This window comes from Alosa pseudoharengus, unplaced genomic scaffold (genome assembly GCF_046254945.1).
Source record: "Alosa pseudoharengus isolate Yale_2024_CS ecotype anadromous, Long Island Sound unplaced genomic scaffold, YU_APseudo_1.1 YU_APseudo_1.1_scf_2, whole genome shotgun sequence".
NCBI lineage: Eukaryota > Metazoa > Chordata > Actinopteri > Clupeiformes > Clupeidae > Alosa > Alosa pseudoharengus.
In genome coordinates, this window is record NW_027468663.1 from 48,457,564 (window position 1) to 48,481,696 (window position 24,133).

Consider the following 24,133-nt stretch of genomic DNA (forward strand, 5'->3'; position numbering starts at 1 on the left):
TCTCTCTCTCTCTCTCACACTCTCTCACACACACACACACACACACTTGTGAGGTGATGAAGCACACCTTGCACACATTGCAAAATGAGATGTGATTCATTTCAGGATGCAGCACATTATTCCTGGAAGTCACAAAATACCTCCCACTTTCTCAGGAACAGCCTACATACTTGCTACGTATATGGCACCCTAACCCCCTTCAATGACAGGCCTATTTACACAGGGAAATAGGAATAGTGTTGTGTTTGTGTGTGTATGTGTGGTTGGTTGCCTGTTATAGTGAGAAAGTAAGAAATGTACTAACATATTTTAAATATTATTGGGGATCACTGTCATCCAGTGTGACTAATGAGAAGGCAAGTCATATGATGCATGCAACCCTGACCTCCTGACACCAGGAATGCCTCTATAGCAGGGGTCGGCAATTACGTTTGGACCCGGGCCAATTTTTTTTCAGACAATGGCATCGCGGGCCATAGCTTTTGTAATGGGGGGGGTTATAGGCCTACTATTTAAATTATTAATTATTATATTATATTAAAATAAACATCATCTAACTTTTAAAATGCATTTAATTTAATTCCATTAAAAACGTTTATTTGCTTATGTGCGCTGTTTTTATGCCGCCTGCTGCATCTCCTGTCGTCTCTCATGAAACAGGCGACTTGCCTAGCAACTTGCCGTAACTAATGTGTAGGCTACAAATATTATTCTTTTGGATGACGTGTAAATGATTAGCTGAACATTGCTATATGCTAGTTATCGATGCAAAATGTCGTTGTCAAAAGCCTTGAAAAGAAAAATTGATTCAGAATGCAGGACCTACAAAGAAGAATGGAAGCAGAGGTATGTGTTGAGCCTGCCTGCATTTCTTAATGCCAAGCCTATTAATTTAACGAAACATAGGCTATTTTTGACCTTGCCCACTGGAAGAGGGAGACAGGACACTGTTGTTTTTTTTTTGCACAAGATTACGCGCACTCGCGTGCCAATACCGTTCCGACCTGTGCGTCATGGATAACTGCAAGGATGTTCCACCTGTTTTGTCACTTTAGTAGGACTATCATCTATACCTCAATAAATGTTTTGAAATTGATGGGATTGCTGTAGGCCTTTTTTTCTTTTTAAAAACATGGGGTTAAAAAAAAAATTCATTCAACAGCAAATTAACGTCATCTCGCGGGCCAGATAGAATCAATGGCGGGCCAAAATTGGCCCGCGGGCCACTATTTGCCGACCCCTGCTCTATAGGGTGGGAGCTCTGCAATTGCTCTATGGGAATGCCTTTTTTTTTTGTATGTATATGGGAATGCCTTACTGTGAAATGGTAAGAGGCATGATGAATGGGTTATATGTTTTTTTTTCTTTTCTTTTCTTTACTTTTCTTTTTTCTTTTTGTTTTACAAAAAACTAGACTAATCTGATGGACAGCGTGAAAACCGGTTGGTTTACAAAACAGCTAGCCTACTGGCAATGATGGCAATGGTCCCATGTGGCAACACTGCTGTACTGGAACTGTGTAGCCAACTAACTTCACAGTCTGGATCGAATGTGCAAAGTCATGCTGTCCAAGCGGTATTGTTTAAAAAAAGTGGGTCGTGTCTAGAAGACGGTATGTGGAGATCATAGGTGGGGATGTCATCGCGAGATCTGTGAGGTAGGGTAATATAAATACAAGCAAGCCGCCAATAAAGTATTGTACTGTTCTCAAGAAGAGAGAGCCAGCGCATAAGAAAAGGTGAGTGCACATCACCAACGTGTAAGTTTGTTAGGGCAACTATATGAGGAAGCATCAACGTGATCGGTTGCCTATTCTATAAGCAGCACGATACAATGCAGAGCTGTTATGTCCGGATAACACTTGTTTTAGGTACGGTCTTTACAAACGCAAAACGTTCGCTTTGTCAAGGAATGTCACGCTGACATTAAGTGTTAAGACTATTAAATCGCTTTGCGAAGACTCAGTTATAGGCTATATGTAGAATTTCATCTGTATTCAAAAACAATCAACTCTAATGTTTCAAAACTAAAAGAACATAGGCGCTGAACAGATTTATATCACCATGTGGATAGCCTGCTTCAAACATGGCACACAAAGAAACGTCTCTTAACATTAAATAAGGAAGTGGCTCTTTCGGGTCATTCTGTCAGCAATCATATGCTATAATTGTAGCTTTCAGTTTCATTTAGCTTTACATTCGTGGAAGAAAAGAATGATTTAATTTTGCATTCACTGTGTCCTATAATCTTGTGTCAGAGTTAATGTCAAAGTTTACCATACACATATCAGGTTACATGATGAGGCATGGTTTTCTGTCAATCTGTAGCCTATATGGACTTGGGTAAAACTTCTAGAACTAACAACTGTTAAAAACCATAACCATAACAATAATGCAAAGTAATTATGTACTAACAATGCCATAATGCCTATTTTAAACATATTTTAGATGGCTGCTGGCAAAGCTCAGATAGGGAAGCTGGCTCCAGAGTTTATAGCCAAGGCTGTGATGCCGGATGGCCAATTCAAGGATCTGAAGTTGTCTGACTACAGAGGTGAGATGATGAAAGTCAATACTAACTGTGTTGCTACTTTCAAGGGCAGCTTGTATTTGTTTTTGATTGCTTCTCAGTTCTTTTCATCATTTTGCTCTCTCTCTCTCTCCCTCTCTCTGTAGCCTTATCTGTATTCATTGACCGACTGTCTGCTGTAGTCATTTTCAGAGAACTGGGTCTTGTTTGCCTATCATGGTTCTTTGTTCTTCCTTTAGGCAAATATGTGGTTTTCTTCTTCTATCCACTGGATTTCACCTTTGTGTGTCCCACGGAAATCATTGCTTTCAGTGATGCAGCGGAAGAGTTCAGGAAGATTGATTGTGAGGTCATTGGCGCTTCTGTTGACTCTCATTTCTGCCATCTTGCCTGGTGAGGTTCTTATTAGCTTCATATTATGATATTATTAGTATAATTACCACAATAAGTAAACCTCAGTTTGGTAGATAAAATTGGTTAATTGTAAAAAAAAAGTTTCCTGACTGCCTTACAGGATCAACACACCTCGGAAACAAGGTGGTCTTGGTCACATGAAGATTCCATTGGTAGCAGACACCCTTCGTTCCATTGCCACAGATTATGGTGTGCTGAAAGAGGATGAGGGCATTGCCTACAGGTGAGAAAAATGCCTTGCATCATTTAACCTAGTCATCTTGGAAGACACCAGTCCAGTACAGATCTCGTTACTTGGTTTTCTCCCTTCAGAGGTCTCTTCATCATTGATGACAAGGGAATCCTGAGGCAGATCACAATTAATGACCTCCCGGTGGGCCGCTCAATTGACGAGACCTTGCGTCTGGTTCAGGCATTTCAGTTCACCGACAAACACGGAGAAGGTATGTCTTTCTAGCTTATAATCTTTCTAATAATTCATAATAATTTCAGAGCACAGCCCCGTTTATTTAGAGATTTGACTACTAATGGCTTAACTGTGGTTCATATTGTCACAATACAAACACATTGGAGGTCACAGGCCTTGCAGAGTATTAACTCTGTTTACATTAATTTATAGCATGCTGCAAATTGTTCTTTAAATTCTTTAAATTCAAATGAATATCAGGGAACCAATCACACCAATCTGGAAGTGGGTGCACAGGTGCAAAAGACCATCAACATATTGCTCAGGAAAACACATTTTGAAGTGATGTTGCACTGTGATAACTATTGCATTGTGGTATGTTAGGAACAGTAGAGTCCACTATCATACAGATGTCAATCAAATGTAGAAAGCAGTGCCCATAGGTCATGACAAAGTAATGTTTGTATTGTTAGGCATGGAGAATGTGGCTCTTGTTTGACACTTTCGGCTTGCCCTAGTTTGCCCAGCAGGTTGGAAACCAGGAAAAGACACCATCAAACCTGATGTCCAGAAGAGCAAAGACTTCTTCTCCAAACAGAACTGAGAAGACCAGACTCTGCATTTTAGTTTAGTTCATTGAAAAATGAAGAAAATATTAACATTCCTTTCCCATACTGTAGGCCTGTCTATTGTGACTGTTAGCCTTATGCCGATGTGAATAAACTTGTCGTTGTTGTTGGTGTAATGGGGGTGTTTTGCTCTCCCTTGTGTATTTGCATTGTGTTTTATTTAAAAACAAATTACTCGACATGAAGACTGAAATGGGTACCTTTCAGTGAATTTATCGATTGTTCACACATGCACAGATGCTCCCCTGTTGCATGGTACCAGAAAGAGATGGGGGAGGGGTGGCAACCCAAGTCAAACTTAACTTTATTGGCATGCATGCAAATGTGTTCTATTCAAAAATAATGAGTCACATTCTTTGGTGATTCATTGTGTTGCAACGTTATGTGGTTACTATCCAAAACATTTCCATCAGACAGCCTAAATGCAAATGTTGTATACGATAATGAGTTTTCTATTAAAGGGTAATACTTATTTTTAAACGTCTTTGTCTCTGTGCCTACACATGGTCATGTAGGATAGCCTACAGCATCATGACTAGGCTATATTTTGATTTATTTTAATCTGGCTGAGGTGAAATAAAACATGCCCAGGCTATTAGTGAAAATACAAATGTCATGTTTCCCTGTCTTGTGTGACCTGCACCCAGAAATAATACTGTAATGCTTTTCCCCAATATAGGCTACATATTTTTAAGCATGAGATCTGTTGAGACACTGGCAGTCAAGTAGGATTAACAGAGAGGGTTAAATCGGAGCTAGTACGGATCGCCTACATTATCTAGTAAAGGCTACTAATCCTGGATACACGGGTTTCCCGTTTACCAACAAAACTAGATGCGCGTGCAGCCGTGGGCAGAAGAGGCTTGGTGGCCGTCCACAACGTTATAAACTTGACCAAAATAGTCGGCTGCTGTAAGCTACAATCATAATTTTGTATACCCCTGTTGTCTCAATGATAATAACATCTCATTTCAGGCTATATTTCAGAGTTTGCCGTTCATTTGCATTATTAATATAACATTGTATTTTGTCATTTTTGGCGAAGACATGCATTCCATTAGGGATATTGAACATAATCAACATTCTCTAACCACCGTGATTTCGAATTGGTGCAGTTTTCAGCACAAAAACTCATTTTATTATTTTCATGGAGAGCTGCTCTATGCTGTTTTATGGTGCTTTCTGCCTCTTAGTTGCGCACGCATGTTTTCGTGATGTTGCATAGAAATCCATGTATTGACCTTTAAAGTAGCCTATAATGGGACAACAATAAAAGTATATATAGTAAGTATAAGTATATATACTCTTTTGATCCCGTGAGGGAAATTTGTTCTCTGCATTTATCCCAATCCGTGAATTAGTGAAACACACTGCACACAGTGAGGTGAAGCACACACTAATACAGGCGCAGTGAGCTGCCTGCAAAAACAGCGGCGCGCGGGGAGCAGTGAGGGGTTAGGTATTACTTCAGCCAGAGAATGTCTAATAAGGGCTTCAGCCGTGGCCTACTGGTCGGGGTTCGAACCGGCAACCCCTCCTCCAGGTCCAAGTCCGAGGCGCTAAACAGTAGGCCACGGCTGCCCCAAGAAAAAGAAAGCATATCACCAGAATAGAATAGAATTAACAAAGCCGACACAATTTGTGTTATAGTGAAATTAGCTGTAGAGCTTTGTTCAAATAATTCAAAAGATGGGAGAGCGCCTCACCAAGAGTTCTATGTGCGAGCACGCACGAGCAGGCGTGAAGGTGTAGAGATCTCATCTATCAGTTCTTAGGGTTGCCAAAAGTTCTCAGGGACAAGATCCAAGACAAGTAAGAAATGGCCACTGTTACTAAACTCCCAACTAAACAAGATACTGCCGAGGTAAGTTTTTTTTTACAATGTTACAATGTTAATTCAATGTAGTCTCCCAATCTTTGGAAATTAACGTTAATGAATTAATGTCATCTGAGTAGCTGCTAGGCTACTAATGTTACGTTAACGTTAGCTACCGGTAGCAGCTATCTATCCCTTAACTTTAGCTAACAACCTTCACATTAACTTATACTCCTTTTCGAAATCGACATTCACACTTTTGTTTGTTTTCATGATAGATAGATAGATAGATAGATAGATACTTTATTGATCCCCATGGAGAAATTCAAGAAAGAAAGAAAGAATTCATGTGATTGTCATTAGCATGAGGTAGCTGGTTAGTCAGACAATTGTCCCGTGTAAGTTAAATGCTCCCGTTAAGAACCAAACCAGATTTTGTTCAAATCTACACACCTAGACTATGGCTACTGAAAAATGTAAGGTTCATTTAGCAAATGTTATTTTGAAGTGTTAAAAAACTTCATTGTTTAAGAATTTCTGAACAAAAGTGGTGATAATTGGGGGTGTTACATAACAACCTTCACGTTAACTTAACTCCTTTTGGAAATTGACATTCACTTGTTTGTTTTCATGTGATTGTCATTACCGTGAAGTAGCTGGTTAGTCAGACAAGTGTTATAACCTTAACGTTATAGTTACAGAATCTGGGCTAGAGTTAACAATGACTGTTTAGCTAACACTACTTTGATTGTTTAGAAATGTAAAGAATAGTAAAGTTATGTACTTTACCATTATATTCTAACGTGACCTTTAGGGGCCCAGGCATTTGCTGCCTTTAGGCTACATGTTAACGTTAATGTAACTTTAAACATAATTTGCTGTTTTGTTAACATAACATTAAGTTGTTCCCTAACACAGTGGACTGGGTTGTTCAACAACGAACTTAAAACGCAAGAACAGTCGCTTATTTTTGTGAAGCGAATGATGGCCCTTGCGGTGTCCTCCATTACCTACTTGCGTGGGGTTTTCCCAGAGGATGCCTACCGCTCACGATACTTGGAAGGTAACATTAACCTCTGATTATTGTTACTTTTGTTACTTTTGTACTCATAACTGGACAAAGGTGGTTATAGTCAGGGCTGAAATAACACATAACGTTAGTGCACTGTTGCTCCTTACTGTCCCTTTTGCAGACTTGAGCATTAAAGTTCTAAGACAAGATAGCTCCTCAGTAGGGGCCTGTAAAATTGTTAGGTGGTAAGTATTGCTTCATTGATAAGATGTTTAAGATATTTCTGAGACTGACAGTCTAAGATGACTAATATTGTTTGTTTGTTTTTTTTTGTAGGATGATGGGGTGTTTTGATGCTTTGGAGAAATCATATGTAAGCATTAATTTAGCATATTGTCATAATTTTACAAGTCAAATTTATAAGTAGTGTTTTTGTTTGTTTCTTATCATGATCAATTGTTGGTTTTACAGTTGCAAATTGTGTTCATTGGGGTAAGTAGGAGACTAAATAAGATTAAAGCAGTTTACAAATTCATGAACCGCTGAATGGTTATGTAAAATTTTTCCACACCTATTTCTGTTCTGATAAAGGAGAGGTTCTGTATTTTGTGAAGGTACAATATACATACAACTGTATTATGCACATTAAAAACCCCCCCAGGTTTGCCCAAAAACTGCAGATGTCAATGTAAGTCTGTTTTACATTATTTTGTCTAACTCTAAATAACTGGTATTAGGTTGTAGTGATGCTAGGCAGTAGGGATGTATTATTTTACAGTTTAATATTGGAACAATTTGTAATATAGAGGAAGTAGGATGTATTATTTTACAGTTTAATATTGGAACAATTTGTAATATAGAGGAAGTCTCTTGCGTAAGTGAACATAAGAACAAGGGGAGAACCATGTAAAACATTGCTCTATTAAAGTGCTACAATGAATGATAGCAATCACTTAATGTATACAGTACTTCTGAGCAATTTTAGGTGCTACACCCTAAAAACATATGTATAGTCTTGATCTTTTAATTGATTTTTTTTTTTCATATGTTAATAGCACATCATTGAGTCCTACCAGTTTAAATTTGTATACACAGAGGGCGGGCCACAAATGGACTTTATAAGGTGAGGCTGTTGACTGTTGCATTTGCAATCAATTTAAGGTCTTGCGTTGCAGTGCCAGAGCTAATCACTTAATAGATTTTATATAGTGAGGTGAGGGACATACAGAAGTTGCTGAGTGGAAGCAGAAGAATGTAACACGTTTATTAACAACATTCTCAGACAGCTCAGTTACACATGTATAGGTAAGGTACTCTGGTTTCCGCACTCACGTTCATGTATGTTCCACCACACCATAGAAACGAGAACGTTGAGATGAGGGTGACCATGGAGGACACGAAGAAGGCATCTGTGCTTCTCATCAGAAAGTTGTTCCTCCTCATGCAGAATCTGGATGTTCTCCCAAACGAAGTTTCTCTCACCATGAGACTCTACTACTATGATGATGGTGAAGAAGATTGCATGTGCTGTGAATTGGCCTTTAACTTTAGCAAACATATCTATTGCCAATTAAAAATAATCATCATAATTGTATTCAGTAAGTTAAAAGTTGATACAGAAAAGGCACAAGAATCAATTAGGTGTTGGGTGTGGGTTTTAAATGTTTAAATGTTTAAGTGTTCATGTTTAAAATGAAGTGTTTTTTTTTTACATAAATCAACGTAACTGCTGAAAACCTGTTTTTTACATGCATCATGGACAAGTGAATAAAAGCGTAGGGCTCACATATGTAGAATGGTGTATGATATGACCATCGTATTTAGAAAATTCTAAAAAGTGATCTCACTTGCAGAGGTTTTAGAAAGGAGTTGCCAGTTGTCTGGTCTACAGGTTAATTATATAGCGGACAGTTCAAAGTTCCCTATCTCGCTCTCAGTCATACATTTTATTACCCCTCAGTTACGCCATCAGACTATGAGCCGCCCGGGTTCAAGGAGGGCGTGAGTGATGACCTGTGGTTTGAGGGCACGGCGGTACACTTCAGAGTGGGTGAGCTTCAAACCCCATTCCACACCATGAAGGTGCGTGTGGCAGCTGAACAAGGACGTGTCAAGAAGCTGCAGGAAGGCAACCATCTGAGGGAGAATGGGAAGGCGCCTCTCACCTCTGACCAAGAGGTGTGCTTGGGAGATCTATGGCTGAAGGCCTTAGTGTTGGCAACAATTACAGTTACATTTTGTTGCCCTTCTCTGTGTGAATCAATTTAAAGCAGTTTGCAGTTGTCCATACGGTACAGTTTACAACATGGATTTCAGAACAGATACAATCATTGTAAGGTCTATTGTGTTAACATTATCCAGTTATTGTAGTTAGTAGTCAGTGGTAGACTAATGTACTCTGTTCTATGTTCAACTCCCGAATAGGCTGCCCACATTGGATGTCCTGCTGACAACCTACCATCTGATGAAGGTAAACCCACAGCCATACTGCCACTAGTGACATTTTGATTAACAGTCAATTGTAAATTAATGATGTTTTCATTAATTTGTGTTTTATTCCCATTTTGTAGAGTCTGTTGAGCAGTTCAAGAAACCCAAAAAGATTCCGGTAACTGGTGAAAGACTCCAGACTTTAAAAAGACAGTACTAGATGTTGTGGATGACTGGTGAGGATAAGATGTATTATTTTTTTCACACAGAAGAAAATCCAGGGCAACAAACGGACCAAAAGAACAAGGAAAGAACTGTGATGTGGATATGTATTTACAGTCGGTTTTAAGCAGTGAAGGGTAACAAGTATATGCCCCCATCTCCACCACCACCGTCTTCAGCTGAGAGTAGAATTCTGCACATGTATTACTTTATTATATGACTCTTTCACAAAGTGTAAAGAAATAATAAATTGTTGAAATGATTATTAAGAAGTTATCATTTACTGTTCACGCTTAATAGTATTATCCTTTATTGAACCCAAAATGAAAAATATAAATGGTCTTTCATTACTCCCCCTCTCTGTCCTTCCCTTAGATATTGATTTACACGATCACATTTGTCAGGGTAATGTTGCAGTAAGAATGAATCTTAATGATTTATACAATGAATATTTAAGATATTGGCACACTTGTGTAAAAGAAAAAAATCAGTCCCATCACAAAAACTGTAACAGTGATTATATACATCAACTGTTCTTATTGTACAAGTAAGTGGCAGGGTAGTAGCATCTGGTTAGTCAAAGTTTTTACAAATTCAATTGAAACATGGGCTGAAAATTAATAAGGCTGGTCATGAAAGGTGTACCGTAATCATTCCCATGGATGAAGCACATTTCAGCCCAATAGTGTCACCTTGTGGTTAATCAAAATAGTGCACTTACACAAAATAGATACTGTAAGGTCTGGGCCAGTGTTCAGGTGGCCAGCTTCAACATGTTTAAGGCTCATGGCATGTTCTAGCAGCATGCGGTGTGTCCTCACAGGACTTGTACTTAAAAGAGACTGTCCACATCCCCCATCTCCACCACTACCGTCTTCAGCTGAGAGTAGAATTCAATGGTCACTTGTCCGTTCTCTCTTCCGATACCTGTGACAGATACAGGGAAAATGTTAACAAACAACACAGAACCAAACCGATATCCAATAAAATAGTATTTGTTTCATTTTAAATGATCCAAATGACATAATCAAGTAAAACTTCATTTTTGGCATGACTTTCATGGATGTTAATGGTTTTGCAGTGTGAATAGATTGGATCAAGCTGGGATAAAACATAAAAGTTTTAGAAAAACTGTGAGAACGTCCAAATTGCTTAGTATACAGGTTTAAATACAGAGGTGTGTGTTTTGTGTATGTGCATGTGAGCAAACCTGATGCTTTGTAGCCTCCAAATGGCACCTCCACAGGAGTGATGTTGTAGTTGTTAATGAAGCAGGTACCAGCCTGCAGGTTCTCCACCACACGGTGCGCACGTTTCACATCTCTGCAATGCAGCAAACGACAAAATAGCAGGGGGAAAATGTCAGCTGTAGAGGTTTCATGTGCGACTGCCAGGGCTGACATATTTAAAAGGTTAATGTAATGTACATAAAGCATGCATTTGCTATAGATCTCAATCAAGCTCACCAGATACCTAACCAATGTCATATCCCTATCTGTGCTTAAATAAAGTTTTCAAATACCCTCTGATATAGGTATAATGAAGTTGAACAGTGCCAATGCATGATTAGGTTCCTAAACAGGCACTGTGTTTGATATTCTCCAAGTGAACTGGGTTGAACAAAGAATTATATTCTCAAATGTGATTTGGTTACTTGGTGAAGACCCCAGCTGCTAGGCCCATGGTAGTGTCATTGGCTCTCTGCAGAACTTCCTCTTCTGTATCAAATGGCAATACAGACATCACTGGCCCAAAAATCTCCTCCCGTACACATGTCATGTCATCCGTACAGTTATCTGTAGACAAACATACACATACATTTATGCATATAAATTGTAGCACAGAGTTGTGTTTAAAATAATTTAAATATAAAATGGACCATACAGTCAACCGTTTTTATCACTATGTTAATATTATGCTACTTTAAAAATAACAGTAGTCTCTAGGCATAGGACAGTCTGTATAGAACCAATACACACAAAAAAAACTAACCAATCACACATGGAGACATGTAGTAACCATCTTTGAGCTTTGGGTCAGCAGGGATAAAGGGCTCTCCCCCACAAAGTATCCTGGCTCCCTATAAAATACAATGATTATATGTTATAACCTGATAAACTGAACCAATAAATACAACGTCTAAAGCGATATCATCAGAAAAAAAATTAGACCTTTCATATTTCACTAACTGTACATTTCTATAGTGTCAAAGTATTTTTAACTGTTGGACTAATTATATTTTTTTAATTGTTATGTCGTAATTTCAATATATATAAAACGCTTTGTGTTGCACTTTGTGCCACTTTATAAATAAAACATACAGTGTGAAATTAAAGGAGAAATGCGGCGAGTTTTCCCCCAGAGTGTAGCGCTGTAGCTGCATTAGCTGCTGGCTGTAGCAACTCGAGCTAGGTAAAACCCATAGTTTTTGGGGTTTTTTCATACCGACAGTACTCGGTGACCTTGAGAAATGGAGATCTATGTGAAAATTTGCCGTATTTCTCCTTTAATTGAAATGAATTAAGATGATGATAGATATGATTAAATCTTTTCTTACCTCTTCTTTAGCCCGGCTGATAAATCCCAGCACCTTGTCCAGGTGTGGCCTGTTTACTAAAGCACCCATGCGTGTCTGCTCCAGCAGCGGGTCTCCTATCTGGATGGTTTTAGTTCTTCGCACCACCTCCTCCAAAAACTGAGGCAAAATCTGCCTCTGAACAAACACTCGAGTCCCATTACTGCAAACCTAAAAGGCAGGAGGGCAGTGGCAAATGCATCAGAGAGCGGAGTAAAGGACAAACTATAAGGAAGAAGTACATTACTCTTAACAGTTTTTCCATTTTTAACCCCAGTGCACTAGCCTGGCGGGCCATCCTATATCATTGAAATCTATAGTCTGGAATCGAACCATTCACCTCGCTTAATCCAAGGGGCGGGCAGAGAATTGTCTTTCAAACTGCCTAGGCATGCAATAGGCCAGCGCAACGACCATATCCGTATCCGGTCGGCAAAACGGCAAATACATCCTTCTTCGAAAGGAATGACTTAAGTGCATTGTGTTGCTCAACTTTCAAAGAAAAGCACAAGTCCAACTCCTCCAAAGTTGACGCCAACGCCGATTCAAACAACCGCTCTTCGTTCGCCATAGCCACCTTCCTTGTTGTTCACCTTCGCAGGACTGTCGTTATCCTGTTAAGCCCGCCTTAAGACTCTCTAACAAAATAGAGTGCTGTGATTGGATGACGTCCACGGCGTCAGCCAATAGAAATCCCTATGGTTTGGTACTAGATGTACAGGCTGAGCAAATCAATTTGCCGCCGCTAGGGTGTGTCTAGATTTCTAGGCTACCAGTGCACACTTTCTTCTGTGAAACTAACAGAACAGGTGCTTTTTTCGTAAACCTGCACCATATAACCTGTGAGATAGTTATTAAGATTAGTATAAGATATTAAATGGCACTACAATAAAGCACACCAAAATACTGCTACATTTGAAAATCACAAAGGGTCATTTTGATCAGAAGTGACAAGCATAAGACACCTCTAAAGTGTAGGTAGTTGAAATGTGCAGAGTCTACATACTAACTACTTTGTCTGAATAAGAGGACATTTGAAGCTTCAATTTCATCAGGGATACTATGACATATGATAAAGCCATAACTCTTCTCAATCCAACGATCAATCAATCCACACACCAAGCCAAACCAGGAGGGTTACATTGTTTTTCAAAGTATACTGTTTGTTATTTTCTGCACCTGGCCTTGAGACAGAAAGTTTGCCATAAGTGCCCCTTTGACGGCGTTCTCCAAGTCACTGTCCTCAAAGATGATGAGAGGAGACTTCCCACCAAGCTCTAGTGTCACTGGCTTGACCCCACTGGCAGCCATCTCCATAATCTGCAGAGTGAGGACAGCACAAAGAAGACAAATAAAAATGGGTCTCTTAGCTCACGGTGACTCACTGATTGTGTATACAGTAGTAGTAGCTAAGGCCACGTAAGCCCGATGCTGTTTATGCTCATGACGTGCACAATATCACACATAGATCTGTATACACATTGTACATTTTCCCTAAGCTATACCTAAAATAAAAATTTTGAATTATAATCTTTTGAACTGCTAAGCAATGAGATCAAGAGAAATGTCCTCCCTGAAGGACAAGTGGTGTGTTACCTTCTTGCCGGTGGGGACGCTCCCTGTGAAAGAGACCTTTGCTACAGATGGATGATGGCACAGCAGCATGCCCGTTTCCTGCCCACCCTGCACTATGTTATATAACCCGCTGGGGGCACCAGCTTGGGCATAGATCTCAGCCAGAAGAACTGCAGTCACAGGGGTCACTGGCGATGGCTTGAACACCATGGAGTTTCCTAGTAAAAACAAATCCCAGTTATCAACACTCCATCAAACAAGCCTTTGTCCAAAGTGACTAACCCAATTGATTTCACCGTGTTATTAGATTAACTTTTTAACGTTACACTGAAGACTTTGCACATAATTCAAAATAGGGCCCTATTTTAAAGGTGCAGATCACAGTTCTGATCCTATAACCCCCCCCATCATATTCATAAAATTGCTCATCAAGGTCTTGTTGCTGAGTTTCTGTGTATTCACACAAAGGGCCCTATTTTCAGAAACCGGTGCCTGGCGGAAAGCATATTATTATCCCAGCGCAAAATGTATTCTTATCTTGCACGTCTCTTTTTTTGAGCAACGCACCAAGAGGTGTGGCAATTAACGACCTAAGGAGGGGTCTGGCACATTGTCAAAAAATCGCTATCGTACACTACCACTACCTAAAACGCATTACGCCACATGACATCTATGGCGAGTTGTTTATATGTTATTTCAAAAGCGCATATCAACAGTGATATGGGCGGTTACACAACGCACCCTGATTCTGTCATCCATAAACACAGCAGCTTACATCCATGCAAAACATTACAAATTACACGATTACAATGGGAAACATAATTAGAATAAAGATATTACGAAATACATCTCACAATGAGTAGTTACCATCATTTGCAAATTGGTATTGACGGATTTAAGTGATTAGGCGAGAGGCAAGAGGCAAATATGAAGCCCAGATGAAGACAGATTTTCTCGAGATGCAAGCAGCAACTCCTCTGCAGGATAAATGTTTTTTATTCAGTCATTCAAACATTATTGGGGTAAGTGTTGCTTTTTTCAGGCTATGTTTTTCGATGGTAACACATTGTCAGTCAATAGTGAAAGTAATTAACTGTGTATAACTGTTTTGTGGTTGACTGACAACACGGTGAAGTTAGTTTCACTTTGCCAATGAGTTCAGATAATAGACGAGTGCAACTCCGTGTAGGCTATACTCTGCTAGGTTTAGTCTAGTAAAGCATGGTTTAGTGGAATAACTGTTCCATACGGTCTCGCGTGCAAGCAGATTCCTTCAAATACGCCAATGACTATCAAAATACCGATGCGCTGTTAAAGGGAATGACAGATGTCATTCTCATTGGTTTAAATAATGTTACGCCCAAAACACCCATGACTGATTAAAAAAAACTAGGAACGCCTTGTTGCCCCATCCGCCCGACATTTGATAACGATAACACTCCCAGCGTGGACTGGACATCCTACTGAATTTAAATAAGCTTTTGACTAGTGACCATGTGTTTTAGACCACGATAATAGGGCCCAAAATAACCAACAAGTCATACTCAGTAAATATAGTCTGGATTCTTCCCTAGGGACACAATAAGACTTGGACTGACTGACAACTCTTCAGCTCCAAAAGAAGTATTTGTTATAAAGCACTAGATATGTCTGTGAGGGGATAAGCATTTGATACCACAAGCAAGGGCTGGTGCTGACTTCCAGGCTGCGATTTGAAAAGGGTAATTCCAGGCACCGATTCCAACACACACACCAAGGGGCTCACGTCGTGTGTAGGCGAATGAACCACCAGGTAACTGGACATGTTGTCCTAGGATGGGAAGACAAAATTCACATGTAGGATGTAGAGAAAATATTGCACTTTCTTTTCTCAGGGTTACAATGCTTGCATCTTGATTTAATGCAGAAGAATGATCATTTGGACAAATTACTAGGTTTAGTACAGTACATTGATCTATTGTTTTGCTCTATACATCCTCAATCTACAGAGAAACAATGTCACAATGTCTGCTTGTAAACTCCTCTTTTGCCCTGAAGTTGATAAGTTGATGCAGTACCAACCTGCTAGAGTGGTGGCAAGTCCAGCATAGTACTCGATACACAGACGGGCTGAGTCCACATCCAGACGGGCCTCCGTGATGGATTTCCCATTGTTCACCACTTCTGCCTCCGCAATATCTTCCCTTCGACTCTGGCAAGATAGTTGGTTTTTTAATCAACAATCATGTATTTGAAACAGTAATCAACTACCCATAAATCTCTTCATAATCAGTGATACCTCAATAATGCGGGCTGCTTCCAGCATCACTTTGGCTCTCTCCATTCCTGCCATCTTACTCCAAACCCCAAAAGCTGTCTGTGCATGCAACATTGCCTGGTTCACCTCCTTTGTTCCACAATGCTCCAGCTGGCATAGAACCCGTCCTGAAACCAAATATCAACATATCAATGTGCAATAGGCATACTGTCTGTAAGTCAAATACCACTAAAATTGATCCTATGATTTAACACACAGGAGCCAAGCATAGCTCATCCAAGGCTTGAAAGTGCCTGGTCATGTGATGAACCATGTGTCAACAACTGACCGAAGTCTGATGGACGTTCAATAACTGGATCTGGAGTCCTTAAAAACAAAGACCTGATATACTTACCAGTGGCAGGTTCATAAACAGCCTCTGTATGTGCTGCGTCATGAAGTTTCACTCGACCGGCACCCCAAAAGTTGAGAGGGTCTTTGATAACCATGGTACCTGAAGAGGCACTTCTTGAGATCTCGTGCCGTAGAGCTGGCACACGGACGCGCTGGACCAAGAACTTCACGAGTGGCATCTTTGCTATGCATGAAGTTGCACAGCTGAAGAGTCGGTTGTTTAGTGCTTATTTGCCCTATAAGCGTCTGTTTATGTTTGTAAGATAATATAAGCAAGACAAGACAAAACACTCATTGAAGAACTGGAGCAACGATAGGTTTAAACGTTTAGAGAACCGCAATGTTTGTTTACCTGCTCTGAAGTCATATGTTGTTCTTCTTGACTATGAGTCACATTCAGATCTAGACATTCTTGATGAGACGTTAGGCTAAATATCTTGTGCGAAATGTTCAGAAACATTCAGCAAACAGCTTGAGGGCGGGACAACGAAGACGGGACAGTTCAATATTGATAGGTTGAGTTGAAGTGACGTAGAGGGCACTTCCATTATTTATTATTATAAAATAAAGTGGACCAATTGAAGAGATAAGATCTATTACATATCCGGGTTTATGGCGTTTGGTGATGTATACATTTTTTGTTCAGTGTAGGCTCATTGTTAACCGAATCGGAACGTTTAAATGGGGGTCCGTGGGGGATGGTACATGTTTCCACTTCGGAACTATAAACAGGTTGCACTTCTTATTTGTTAAGCCATTTGCGAGCATGGCTGGGGACAGTGAGACACGGCTCAGATCCACTGAAAATGAACAGATAAGCAAACAACCTTTTCTTATCGGCGTATCTGGAGGAACAGCTAGTGGCAAGGTTAGTATTGATATTTATATTAACTTCAAGTGAATTTGTGACTAATCTAGACCCCAGGTTTTCGCTAGAAAGCCATGCAGGGGTATCGTGTCTTGTATAACGTTCACGTTTTTCCGGGAAAATTAATGTGTTTCTCTTTGGTCATTGAACCTTAACGTAGTTACTGTCAATGAGTCGCATAATTATTATATATTATGGCCTTGTTGACAAACTTACGTGACTAACATTGGCTCAGCCGAATAGCTAAGTGGAGCTAACGTTGGCTGGAAATAACATTGCGTGGCAGAGCAATATTCCATAGATTAAACATAGCCCCATGATTATACATTTAATGCGTTTAAGATGTTTTTTCCTGCACTGAAATGGAACTCTTCCTCCATCTGGATAATATCAGATTGACACGTGCGACTTCAGATATGGTCCGGGGCATGGGCTAATGTTAGCTAGGTAACGTTATCGTCCGTCGGGAGGAGGAAGTACCTGGGATGTGCATGTTAATATTTATAAAATGACGTCGGTGGCCTAAAGACGTTGATCTCCGTTTAAGGAAATGGAGACAAAACAATAATAAAGCCCCTTCCTGTCAAGACTATATGGCTCCAGTATAGTGGCCGATGTGGTTGTTGGTAGCCTACTCTGTTAGTTTCTAAATTGAGATTAATTGTTAATGTATCGGTTTACATCAGTTACATTTTGACACAAGAATAGGTAGTGTACACCATTCCCTAAAGTCTTTGATGAAGTCCCAAAAGCTTTACTGGGTGTTCCATTTTATAAAGTTAGTTCAATTGGACCTGTGCCACATGTGTCCCATGGAATTCCCTTACATGGAATGTGGTGTTGGTTGACTTCAGAGTGGTCTAACACATGAGATGACCCACTTAGCTTGGAAACATTCCTGCCTCAATAAATTCTTACTGCTTATGATTTGGTCACCAATGAACTTACATGAAATTTACTAATGCTTAACTCTGGCAGTCGTCAGTATGTGAGAAGATAATGGAGCTGCTGGGGCAGAACAAGATTGACCATCACCAACGCCAGGTGGCCACCCTCAGCCAGGACAGCTTCTACAAAGAGCTCACCCCTGAACAAAAAGCCAAAGCAATCAAAGGCCAATTCAACTTTGACCACCCAGGTAAGATAAAGCCCATAGGACCCAAAATGACATGAACAATCATTTCTGTTGCTTTCTTTGTCTTGTTTTTTTTGTTCAGAGTTGTTTTATTATTGGTCTCATACATTTGGTTCTGTATTGTTTTCGATTGACAGATGCTTTTGACAATGAACTCATCAAGAAGACACTACATGACATCATTCAGGGAAAGACCGTACAGATTCCAGTATATGACTTCATCACCCATTCCAGGTCTTAAAAATACCTTGAACTCTTCAGGTTCAGAGCTGTTAATCGCTGTAAAATGATAAATCTAAAGAATGCATTTCTTTCATTGCTGATTTCAGAAAGGATGAGTTTGTGACCCTGTACCCAGCTGATGTAGTGCTGTTCGAGGGTATCCTTATATTTTACTCCCAGGAGATCAGAGACCTCTTTCAGATGAAGCTTTTTGTGGACACAGATGCAGACACTCGTCTCTCTCGGAGAGGTGAGACCCTATGCATGCAAGAAAAGCAATGGCTCTGAAATTCAAACTGAATAAGTTGTGTTGGTGTCTGTATTACACATTTGTAATTGCATGCATTGTTTATGCTTGGGCCAGTTTTAAGGGACATTGAAGAGCGCGGCAGAGACCTAGAACAGGTGTTGACCCAGTATATAACTTTTGTGAAGCCAGCTTTTGAGGAGTTCTGCCTGCCAGTGAGTTTGCTGCTCTTACCTGTCCCTCTGTTAATCCTCAGACTCTCATACCTACAGTTAGTCAGATGTTGCTTTTTACTTTCTATTTTGTGTATGTAGTTACGTATGTATTGTTTTTTAGACAAAGAAATATGCTGATGTCATCATTCCCCGTGGAGCAGACAATCTTGGTAAGGATGCATCTCTTCTGCAGTATGACAGCATTGTTTGAGTTTTGAGACTGTGTGTACAGTATGTATGTATGTATGTATGTATGTATGTGTGTGTGTGTGGGGGGGGGTTCTCGGCTGTTGACGAGCCACAAAGAGAAGGAATGTTTCTTATTATATTTATAATGGACCATGAAATGTAATGGACTAATGTCTGGCAATGGTGTAAGCTGTCTTTCATTTTTCAGTGGCAATAAACTTGATCGTGCAGCACATACAGGACATTATGAATGGTGGATTCTCCAAACGACAGAGTGGTTGCATGAACGGTCATGTGACACCACGGAAACGGAGGACTTCAGAGTCCAGCAGGCCCCATTGATGTTCAGTCTTTGTCCTCTTCAGAAGGAGGCCCATATGCAATGCCTGTGGATAGGGGACAAGGCGAAAATGACATGGCCTTGGCAGGATTTACATGCATTTGTATTGTTTAACATTTTAGGAATTTATAATGGTTCCCATAATAGCAATACAGTTTGTTTTATATATACAAAAACAAAGTGATTGAAGAAAGAAGGAAATGGATTCTGTTAAAAAAAAAAAAAAAGCTGATATAGGTAAGTTTTGTCTCAGAAGAGCTATGGTTTTTTTAAAAGAAATCCTTCCTGGGTTTGATCTAAGGAAATACAATGGAATTTTTGTGATGATGGGTGTAATTTCTGAGTAGGGGGATTGGAAATGGGTTGAGTGGGGAAATGCTATCTTAAAATTCACTGCTTTCCCATTGTGTCTTGTCCCGCCTTGAACTGCATCATCAAATAAAGTGGATGGAGGAGACTAGAGGCGAGGCTTTTGAGGTTCCAGCTTTGTCTCCCTGCACCCTGGTGACTGGCATCTTGCCATCATGTGTTACGTGTGAAAGGAGGTTCATGTCAGAGAACTGATTGCAACATGGAGAAAAGAAAATGTTATTTTCAAACTCTGGGCCTAGTTCTTTGTTTTTTTTGTAGACTAAGCAATGAATAAACCCAATCTGGGTTTTTACTTTTGTACTTTTACTGTAATTTACCTGAGGAGTTTTTTTTTTTCTTTCAGGGTTTCATTAGATTTGTCAGTTTGGTTCTATTGTTCTGTTAAGTTGGCATGTTAATCATATTTAAATTAAATAGGGTGGCAATTTACATGTATATTTGAGAATTACTTTCAAAAGCTAATGTAACTTTGGTGCAAATGGGGACAGTTTTGTGGCACTCAATGTAAAGTACCTAGCTTTTCTAAAGCAGATTGCAGTGGTGAAAATCCAAAAACTGGGAAAGACTTGAATAAGAGGACCTTAACAAATGAATAGGAATATTTTCTGACCTTTTCTTGGAGAAAATGAGCCATGTGTTGTCACATTGGTCTTCTCTAGCATTATCTGGTCAGAATTCCTGGAGTTATCCTGTGGATAAGTAGATTCATACTATTAAAACTTTGAGTGGTTTGCCTCAATGGATTGATCTTTTTGTATCATGTATCACTTTTCACACCAAAATGCAGAGTAATGCCTAGCAGATTTTTTCCATTTAATTGTGAGCATTTTAAGGAGATTGAATCGATAATATTAAATGGTAGGCGAAGCTGTGAAATGTACCATATTGAACCGTGTAGTGCAGTGAGTGATCTCCAGACGAGTAGCCGGATATTGCATACTCATGTGGTACATGTACCTGTATAATTTGTCAGAAGACGAAATAAATGTTTTGTATCTTAGGCCTATGTCGTTGTTTTTGTCTTATGTAATGGACTACCTGTTTGTGTCGGTACATGCTTGAACATGCACAGTAACTTCCACATTGGTTTACGACAGAATGAAGGCTCGTTCGACTTCGTGCTGCGTTGGCCAGATATGGCTAAACGTGATGCATGCTGGACTTAATGTATGTTTGGCATTGGCAAAAGTCAGGCAGGCATCACGTTCAGCCAGATTTGCGCAGCGCTGCATAAAGTCGAATGAGCCCAGGAGAGCCAGCCACTAGAGAGTGTTTGACAGCGCTTGCGCACTGCCTACGTTTACGTATGCAGGCGTGCGTGCTTGACTAGAACTATTATTCCAAGATGGTGGTAAGTTTGGGTATAAGTGTTGCTGTCATGGTTCATTCAGTGTTTATACATTCAATTAATCACATGTATTACTTTCATGCAGAAATTTGGACTGCAATTCAAAGCCACTTTAGAAAATGTCACAAATGTACGACCTGTGGGGGACGACTTCAGGTGGTTTTTAAAGGTATCATTAGCTCAGAAAACTGGATGCATAGAATGACATGTAGAACTGAATTTGAAACATGCTATTTTACAAACCTAGACAAAAGTCTATCTCAACTGATGTTGTATTCTACGTTACGTTTAAAGCTTCTGCTACGTGAAAATTTGAAAGTTCACTGACCAGTAACCCTATGTTTTACTCTGCACTGGGCGTATTTGTCATAATCACAACTTGAACTAAATGTGTGCTTGATTGGCCCACGTAGTATGCTCATTGGCACCTGCTTGTGTGATCTGTATGTGTATCTGTTCGGTCCTCTGATCTTAAGCTTAAGTGTGGAAATTGCGGGGAGGTCCCAGACAAATGGCAGTATGTGAACCTCATGGTAAGCAAAATCAGTTTTTACAAGTAAAATTGTTTATCTTTCGTGCCTCAGGAATAATAATAATGATGATGATGATGATGATGATGATGATGCTTAACAAAAGCTGTATTGTTTGGGACTCTTGTTGTTTTCCATCCAGAAATCCCAGTATTCAGTGCTGTTCTTTGGATTTCCCAAATTACTGAAATATTTAAATGTAGAATGTTATATTGAGTAGCAATGTGTAATGATCTAGTTTAAGTTGAATAATCAAAGGTACTGTTCTCAGGCTTTCACTACACATTTTTATTGTGAACACATTTTATTGTTTTGCACAATTTGAATTTGTTGTAACTGTAACAAAGCGAAGCAAATCCTGTGATATTTCTCTGCACAGGAAAGTACACCACTCAAAGGTGGACGAGGAAGTGCAAGTATGGTCCAGAAATGCAAGCTTTGCTCTCGAGAAAACTCAATTGGTAAGTACTATAGACTGTATAATATATTATTCTATATATACAGTCTATGGTAAGTACCCATGCTGGTTAATTATTGTGCAATGTATACCTCTTGTGTTTCTATTCCAATTTGGGGTAACATACACATGGATACCATTAATATAACATAATCAAAGATTTTTTGCATCTTCTACAGTTTGTATTAAAGTTATGCTAATGTTATCTCCTATGTTTCACATGTTCCCTGTAGATATCCTGAAAGACACAATTACACCATATAATGTGAGTAAAAAAATAGTGTTGTCTGCGCCACATCATGTCCCAACAAGTGACAAAAAGAGTGTACATAATTTAATCCATGTGTCTCAATGTTTCTTTTTTTGGTACTGTAGGCAGAGGACAATGAGACATTCAAAACCATGGTGCAGTTTGAATGTCGAGGATTGGAGCCAGTGGACTTCCAGCCACAGGTGATCCGTTAAATGTCACATCTACACAAATACAAAGAATCTTAAAATTACAGAGATTAATAGAGGTTAATGGAAAGCTACAGTCAAAACCTGTCTTGTCTGATGGGTTCAAAAATAATACCTGCCTACATTCCATGTGTTCCTACTCTTATGACAAATTTATTTATTTTCATTTGTTTGCTCTAAAGATTGCACATCACTCAGCAACACCTTGACCATGAACGCAGTGAACTGTGTGAACTCGTCACCCATCATCCCCATCTTTCCCCCAGGCTGGCTTTGCAGCAGAGGGAGCAGAGTCAGGGACACCATTCCCAGAGGTCAACCTCCTGGAGAAAGTGAGTAGATTATATTTCTTGAAATATTGTAAGTGTGTGTGTGTGTGTGTGTAATATGACATGTGCCTGGCTAAAAATGTTTGAAAAAGTAAAGTGTTTGTCTTTTTTTGAATGAAGCAATGCCAAAACAACCTGCCTATTGTTTTATTCATGTTTTAGGATTGGACAGACTATGATGAGAAGGTCAAGGAATCAGTTGGCATCTATGAGGTCACACACAAGTTTGTGAAGTGCTGAACACTGACATAGTTGCAACTGCAAGCATCTGTGGAAGTTTCCATTAAACCAGTGTGGTTTTGGCCTTGGGCGATGAAGGAGCAGGGAGCAAAAGCAGGAAGAGGGATAATTTACAAGAATTATCAGTTGAAATGTGCTGATGCAATGTGATTGATTCTACAATAAAGTTGGAGGGAAAAACATTCAGTGTTACTTTGCAGATGTGATGCTTGGTAAAGCCTATAGAATTAAATGTTTTGTCCAAACTTAGTATTTTGACTGATATGGCTGATTTGCTGTACCTAGCCTACTACTGCAAACCTTCACATGCATCCTAATTTAAACATATCACTAAGCCCAACATTATTCATACTCCTGGAATATTTAGATTTAAAGTGATTTGTTTCTTATTATTTGACCAATAGGTTTCTTCTGACTGGAAATTACACTGGCACATGTCAAAAAAACAGCAAGACCTTGGGCTACAGATATGAATTTTAAAATAGCTCTTTCAAAAACATTTTAATTCTTATCCATACCCTTTCTAAATAATGAATGACTAATATTTTACAGCAATTAGGCTACAATTGTTCTTATAATTGATAAGCTTTTTGCATGTTTCGACCGTGATCTTTGAGGTGTACCCTTTAGCTGATCGGATTCAGGTCTGGACTCTGGCTGAGTCACTCTAAAAGGTTGATTTTGTTTGCTGCAACCCATTTCTTGTCCACTTAGATGTTTCAGATCATTGTCTTGATTGCCTCGCTATCAAGGCAAGGAATCCTTTAAATGTTTTTAAAGGAGTTGTTTCATTTCTGTGATGGTGTCATGTCCAGACAATAATTTTTTTGGCCGAATAAAAAATCAAAATCAAACGTAAATCAGAATTTGAATGAATAGTTGGATGTTTTTTACAGCTGTATCTAGCCCACTTGTGGTCTGTCA

At 39.5% G+C, this 24,133-nt stretch overlaps 5 protein-coding genes across 7 annotated transcripts; 4 read left to right on the top strand and 1 right to left on the bottom strand.

The window, feature by feature from the left end:
* Positions 1-1,630: 1,630 nt before the first annotated feature.
* prdx1 (peroxiredoxin 1) lies at positions 1,631-4,450 on the top strand. Its single transcript, XM_076295299.1, has 6 exons — positions 1,631-1,738; positions 2,448-2,553; positions 2,769-2,922; positions 3,044-3,166; positions 3,256-3,386; positions 3,868-4,450. The coding sequence occupies exons 2-6, from the start codon at positions 2,448-2,450 to the stop codon at positions 3,951-3,953; spliced, it is 600 nt and encodes a 199-aa protein (XP_076151414.1). The 5' UTR covers positions 1,631-1,738; the 3' UTR covers positions 3,954-4,450.
* Positions 4,451-5,797: 1,347 nt separating this feature from the next.
* zte38 (zebrafish testis-expressed 38) lies at positions 5,798-9,074 on the top strand. The gene is made up of 8 exons (XM_076293310.1): positions 5,798-5,842; positions 6,713-6,857; positions 6,988-7,051; positions 7,143-7,179; positions 7,278-7,325; positions 7,862-7,929; positions 8,166-8,314; positions 8,767-9,074. The coding sequence occupies exons 1-8, from the start codon at positions 5,798-5,800 to the stop codon at positions 9,072-9,074; spliced, it is 864 nt and encodes a 287-aa protein (XP_076149425.1).
* A 670-nt stretch (positions 9,075-9,744) lies between these two features.
* On the bottom strand, positions 9,745-16,767 carry aldh9a1b (aldehyde dehydrogenase 9 family, member A1b). Of its 3 annotated transcripts, none has more exons than XM_076295302.1 (12): positions 16,611-16,767; positions 16,260-16,462; positions 15,887-16,032; positions 15,670-15,799; positions 15,284-15,418; positions 13,630-13,826; positions 13,213-13,353; positions 12,016-12,204; positions 11,451-11,538; positions 11,113-11,254; positions 10,669-10,781; positions 9,745-10,385 (listed from the first exon to the last, which is right to left on the bottom strand). In XM_076295302.1, the coding sequence occupies exons 2-12, from the start codon at positions 16,435-16,437 to the stop codon at positions 10,291-10,293; spliced, it is 1,554 nt and encodes a 517-aa protein (XP_076151417.1). In that variant the 5' UTR covers positions 16,438-16,462; positions 16,611-16,767; the 3' UTR covers positions 9,745-10,290. The 3 variants fall into 3 exon arrangements, with proteins under 3 accessions (XP_076151417.1, XP_076151416.1, XP_076151415.1); XM_076295301.1 differs by having other exon boundaries at positions 16,260-16,494; XM_076295300.1 differs by having other exon boundaries at positions 16,260-16,504.
* Positions 16,768-16,872: 105 nt separating this feature from the next.
* Positions 16,873-20,852, top strand: uck2b (uridine-cytidine kinase 2b). Its single transcript, XM_076295303.1, has 7 exons — positions 16,873-17,126; positions 18,105-18,264; positions 18,399-18,495; positions 18,591-18,733; positions 18,848-18,945; positions 19,067-19,115; positions 19,343-20,852. The coding sequence occupies exons 1-7, from the start codon at positions 16,884-16,886 to the stop codon at positions 19,474-19,476; spliced, it is 924 nt and encodes a 307-aa protein (XP_076151418.1). The 5' UTR covers positions 16,873-16,883; the 3' UTR covers positions 19,477-20,852.
* Positions 20,853-21,178: 326 nt separating this feature from the next.
* On the top strand, positions 21,179-23,458 carry czib (CXXC motif containing zinc binding protein). Its single transcript, XM_076295305.1, has 7 exons — positions 21,179-21,363; positions 21,671-21,727; positions 22,104-22,185; positions 22,415-22,446; positions 22,557-22,634; positions 22,907-22,972; positions 23,132-23,458. Exons 1-7 carry the CDS (start codon positions 21,274-21,276, stop codon positions 23,207-23,209), a joined length of 483 nt encoding a protein of 160 aa, XP_076151420.1. The 5' UTR covers positions 21,179-21,273; the 3' UTR covers positions 23,210-23,458.
* Positions 23,459-24,133: the final 675 nt, after the last annotated feature.